At 41.8% G+C, this 5,779-nt stretch overlaps 1 protein-coding gene across 1 annotated transcript; it reads left to right on the top strand.

The window, feature by feature from the left end:
- Positions 1–2,852: 2,852 nt before the first annotated feature.
- Positions 2,853–5,490, top strand: LOC148125435 (uncharacterized). Its single transcript, XM_087936742.1, has 2 exons — positions 2,853–3,494; positions 5,434–5,490. The coding sequence occupies exons 1-2, from the start codon at positions 2,853–2,855 to the stop codon at positions 5,488–5,490; spliced, it is 699 nt and encodes a 232-aa protein (XP_087792868.1).
- Positions 5,491–5,779: the final 289 nt, after the last annotated feature.

The following is a 5,779-nucleotide window of genomic DNA, read 5'->3' as shown; positions in this document are numbered from 1 at the left end:
CTGTTTTAATTGTAAAATTAATAAAGTCTATTAAAAAAAATAAAAACTTTCTCAAATGCTGTTTTATTTCTTCTTTGAACATTGAGTCTGTAGGCAGAATTTAATATTATGGGTGGAAATATCATTTCAAAGTTTACTGACTACTGACAATTGAATAACCATATGATTACTAAGCAGGAAGGCACATTTGTAAAGCTTCATTCTGTTGAACGCTAGCACAGCTATTTTGAGGGCTTTACCTCCCATAAATCAAGCATAACTGTAGATTCACTGGTAATACTTCTTGTAGCATTTTCAGTAAATGCAGTGGTTATGGCTCAGCAGTTTTACTATGGAATGCAGTCTGTTCCATAAGACCACACATGAAGAATGCTTGGTGAAAGCACTGAAATACCTTGTCATTTAAAACCTGATGTTTGAATGGTAGTGGTTACAGTGCCACCCCATCAGATAGAAGGTCCAACAGGCTATTTTGAAGTCTCCCCACAATGTCTCAGAATGCATCAATGTGTACTTCAAATATCTTTACCAAGACATTGCAGTATTTCGGTGTTCAAAAGGGCATTAGAGTATACCAATCAAGCCAACACTTTGCAAATTCATAATACAGTCTTCCCAGTTTAGCGCATTTAGCATTCTGAAAGAATGCTAATTTCTAAAGAAATGCTAATGTTCAGACAATTGTGACTGAGACTTCTTAGAATTATAGTTCAGCAAATCTGGAAGGCACCTATTAAAAGATGTCTTTTAGACCATTGAATAAAATTTACTCTTCAGTTACATTCCAGATAAATGTGAAAGATGTTACTACAGAAAATTTGGTAGTCCTGAAAGTCAATATAAAATACACAGATCTTTTTGTATGCTGGAGATCTGAAAGTCTCATAGAACATGTATTATTTTATTCAATGATTGGGCCCTGAAAAGCCACATGAAATTTCCTCCACCCTTTAAGAAATAAAAGTGAAATATAAAGAATCAAGATGGAAAGCAGTAGAGGATGAAACACTTTTAGGGCTTTCAAGAATTTCTAAAGAGAAAGACATAAAAGAACAGCTGGAAACATGTGAAGTTGGGAACTTATATTTTATTCACTCAGTTAATTTTTGAACAAATCAAAAGGCATGAGATACAACATAGCACTTGGATTTTGAGACTTAGATATCCATAAAGGTAAGAGAAAATATATTTTCCAATGCAGCTCAAAGGTTTAAACCAGAAAAACAAAGTTCCAGTCCTTACAGTGATAATATAGAGTACCCTAAAAACTAGCAATTACAATAATGCATTGTAGTGTTAAAATATCAAATTCAACTCAGTGCCAGCAGGCATAAAGAGATAACATTGAACCTCCCCCACTTTAAATAATCACATGTAAGAACTTAATCAGGAAAGCAACCTTGAAATTATAAAGGATCGTGGAATAAGCGTGCTGACCCACTGTTTGTAAAAACAAATCACACATGATAAATCATTATAAAAGGAGTAAAACATAGACTGATCAATATTATATATTTTTCTATTTAACTATGAATTTATTGTATTTAAAATTCTACGATGGGGGTGGCTGTTGAACTAAAGTTTTTAAAAGTAAGTTCATGCATTTGAAGACAAAGAATTTTCTGGCAGAATACAGTATTGGGGTACAATGTTAGATACAACAATACAGGGGTGTCAAACTTTCAGCATCATGTTGTCATCATATGACATATCATGACTATTTCCCCCTTTGCTAAAATGTGGGTGGAAGTGGCCAGCGTGTGACACATCTGGCAAGTTTGACACTTCTGCAACAATAGAATAAAAGGGTTATTATGAATTGGAAGTCTCAGAAATTAACACTCAAAAACATCTAAGGGTTAAAAGCCTTCTTAAGTTACAAATGTATTCAGAATTTTTTTTAACCTAAATCATTAGGGAGTAGCTTTATATTTGCAGGTAGAGGCAGGCATTAGACCTTGTCATGCAAAATATTTGCAAGCAGAGTTGAATTTACATATTGCAGAGGGTCAATAATCTGAAACATAATTCACCAAGAAATATTTTTAAGAGAGTATAAAGATTTTGGGATAGCTTTCACTGTTAATGTTATGTCTTTGGGACTGGTTGGAGTTCCCAACCAGGTCCGCTGTTTAGGCGGGAGCATCAGCAGCTCCCATTGGTTGGCTCCGTTTGACAGTCGGCTATAAAAGCTGGCTGTCGAGCAGAGCCAGCCGTTGTTGTTCGCTAGCAGTCTGCCTTGTTAGCTGGCAGACACGACAACCCTTTATTCCCTTGAATAAAGTCTGTTACTTGTATGCTCTGGTCTAAGCCTCGTCCGTTCCTTCGCTCCACAACACTGGCGACGAGGATGGGATGTGACATACAGGCTAGCCAGAAGCACCCAGAACCAAAAGAGCTGAAACCACGGTGTTGAATCATAGCTGCCTCGCTCACAGAGAGCTCGAGCTCAAACCGCTGTGATTGGAGCTGAAAGTCACGGCGCTGACAGCCTCAGCCGCCTCGCTTGCAAAAGAGCGCGTAATTCAAACCGCTGTCGTTTGAATTCAAATCTCTCAAGCAAGGCACGGCGCTGTAGCCACAGTCGCCAACGCTCCCCAAGAGAGTGCGAATTTCAACCGTTACCACTGAGCTGAAGTCATTGAAGCTAGTACGGCGCTGTTAGCCACCGCCGCCAACGCGCACTGAGAGCGTGAAATTTAAACTGCCTTCACGAGGCTGAAACTCACAGAGTGAGTCTTGGGCGCTGCAGCCGCAGCCGCCAGCGCTCGAAATAAGCGCAAAAAAAAATCCAAAGGGCCACGACCACCCAGAGAGACAGCCTATTCTGCCAAGAGACTGAGGGTCCCAAAATGAATGCCAATCCGGCATTCCCACCGTTCAAACCCAGTGAGGAAAAATGGGACTCCTATAAGAACCGCTTCAATCACTTCCTGGATGCCATTGATCTGGCTGATGCTGCGGAACATAGGAAGAAGTCATACTTCCTAAGCTACTGTGGGGCTGAGGTCTTCGACATCGCCACGGCGCTCTTCGCACCACGTAAGATCAGAAACGTCCCGTGGAACGAAATACAGGAAACACTCTCTAACCATTATTCCCCAAAACCTTCACAGATCGCAAGGCGTTTCGCATTCAGGATGAGGAAGCAAGCCGAGGGGGAATCCATCAACCAGTACATGGCAGCCCTGAGGACAGCTGCTCTTCAATGCGAGTTCAAGAACTACTTAGACGACATGCTTCTTGACCAACTTGTCTGCGGGGTAAGAGATCAGAGACTCCAACGACGTCTACTGGCCAGGAAAGATCTAAATCTTTCCCAAGCGGTGGAGGAAGCCCTAGCTGCTGAACTGTCCATCCAGTCAGCAGCTGAGATTCAAGGCACCGCGCCAAAGCCTGGCACTTCCACCGTCCACTCAGAGGAGGTGATGAGCGAAGCTGACCCCTCTGAAATTGCAGATGTCCATCACCTAAAGCAGCTGAAACAGCCACAGGTAGGAGCGAGACAGAGAAACAGCAGTGGCCCACAACAGGTCCCTTTGTGCCTAACTTGCGGGGGTTCCCATTCCCGGGCATCTTGCAGATTCAGAAACACCAGCTGCCTTAACTGCCACAAGAAAGGTCACCTTGCGAGAGTCTGCCAGGCAGCACGCGCTCCTCCCCAGAAGTTTCCCTCATCTCCTAGCCTCCAAAGGCAAGTAGAAGACTGTTACACGTGTTACCACGCCAACCACACGTCCCAAACTCCTAATAAGATTAAACTCTCTCTCTCCCTAGAAGGTAAACCTTGTACCATGGAGGTGGACACCGGTTCAGAGCTCTCAATCATCTCCTGGGATACCCTGAAAAAAATTCAACCCAGACTGACCAGGAAGCAGCTGCAAAAGTGCCACCTCACTCTGAGAGACTATCAAGGCAAGAACATCCCTGTCCTCGGGAAAGGCAAGTTCCTTGTTAAATTCCAAACCTTCAAAGGCCATTTGCCTTTAGTGGTGGTTAATGGTACCCTCCCTAGTCTTCTGGGGTTAGATTGGTTCCCCTCTCTTGGCCTTAACATAACAGGGATTCATGCTGTCTCAACTTCTGATGTAGACACATTGTTCTCTGACTATTCAGATGTTTTCAGTAGCGAGCTGGGTTGCTACAATGGCACACCCATCTCTTTCTCCATAGACCCCCAGGCAGTTCCTGTCCACCTGAAATTCCGTAGAGTACCCTTTGCCATCCGCCCCAAATTAGACGCGGAACTAGACAAACTTCTCAAACAAGGGGTAATTGAACCCACAGATTTCGCCAAGTGGGAGACCCCCATTGTCACCCCACTCAAAAAGGACGGTAGTTTGAGAATTTGTGCTGACTACAAGACGACACTTAACCGTTATCTCCAGGTTAGCGCATACCCCGTTCCAGTCATCCAGACCGAGACGTTCTGCGGAGCCAGCCCGAACGAGGGGAGACATTTCATTCCCAGGATCCAGTGCCAAACCAAGAGGACACCACGGCGGCCTCGGAGCCGTGCTCCATGGACTCGATGCCCACCAGCAGTTCCCCAGAGCTTCGACGTTCGGGTCGCCAGCGCAGTCCACCATCATACCTCAAAGACTATGCATGCGCCCAGCTAGGGGAGGGTGTTATGTCTTTGGGACTGGTTGGAGTTCCCAACCAGGTCCTCTGTTTAGCGGGAGCATCAGCAGCTCCCATTGGTTGGCTCCGTTTGACAGTCGGCTATAAAAGCCGGCTGTCGAGCAGAGCCAGCCGTTGTTGTTCGCTAGCAGTCTGCCTTGTTAGCTGGCAGACACGACAACCCTTTATTCCCTTGAATAAAGTCTGTTACTTGTATGCTCTGGTCTAAGCCTCATCCGTTCCTTCGCTCCACAACAGTTAACTTCTGCACCTTAAGTATTTATTGTCCTTTTTTAAAATTTGAATTGGTAAATAACTGGCCATAAATAATAAGAATTCATTAAAATTTTCAGACAGTATGATTAACTTTGTATAGTAAAGAGGACATGTCAGCTTCTGTTCACTGAAATTTTAATTTAAATATATAGTTTTAGCAAAAATGCCTACACTTTTGCATGCAAGTATACTTTTTAGAAATCTTTATGAGAATATATCTATCATGCTGCTAAAGCACTCATGTTGTTTCAGTCTGCCTTGAGAAATCTTTTTTTTAAATCTTTACTTTGGATACTAATTCCCACTTGAACAATTAATCTAACAATGTTTATTGAGCTTTTCCCCAGTCTTTCATTGCAATGAAATACCTAATGGTTATAGAAAGATAAATTGTATATGTACAATTGCAACTGTAGGAGTTTCACTTGTGAACCAATAAATGAACAAATGTCTTTATCATGAGAATTAAAAATTTGGAAAACTACCAATAGACTATGATTTCATTATGATTTCAACATCTTTTACATGTTACAGGAAAAGGATCTTTTGAAATCAACTCCATTAAAAACTAAAGACATTATAACTGAGTAAAGATGGTATCAGTAGAACATAATTAGGGTTATTAAGTTCTTGATTCAAAGCTATACAATTTTTAAAGCCATAATTTCCTTCTTATGGTATATGTGCTATTGGTTTTTTTTCCTACTGCCGATTATTGTATCTAGCATATTGAGCTCATTTCCTCCAAAGTGCCTTAGGGGAGGAGAAATAATATATTCAACTATAGATGGGAGTAATAATTATTTTCAATTGAGAACGATTTCACTCTTCCTGTAAGCACAGCAAGTTACTAAATCTTTCTGAAAATCTGTATTATTTA

Source organism: Pseudonaja textilis, chromosome 6 (genome assembly GCF_049901715.1).
Source record: "Pseudonaja textilis isolate UNSWEBS1 chromosome 6, rPseTex1.2, whole genome shotgun sequence".
NCBI lineage: Eukaryota > Metazoa > Chordata > Lepidosauria > Squamata > Elapidae > Pseudonaja > Pseudonaja textilis.
Note: the sequence above shows the minus strand (reverse complement) of the source record. Positions and strands in the feature narration are given on the sequence as shown.

Coding starts and splice junctions, on each gene's coding strand:
- LOC148125435 (XM_087936742.1), top strand. CDS start 2,853: ATGAATGCCAATCCGGCATTCCCACCGTTCAAACCCAGTGAGGAAAAA. Junction 3,495..5,433: donor AGCAGCTGAAACAGCCACAG/GTAGGAGCGAGA, acceptor TACATGTTACAG/GAAAAGGATCTTTTGAAATC.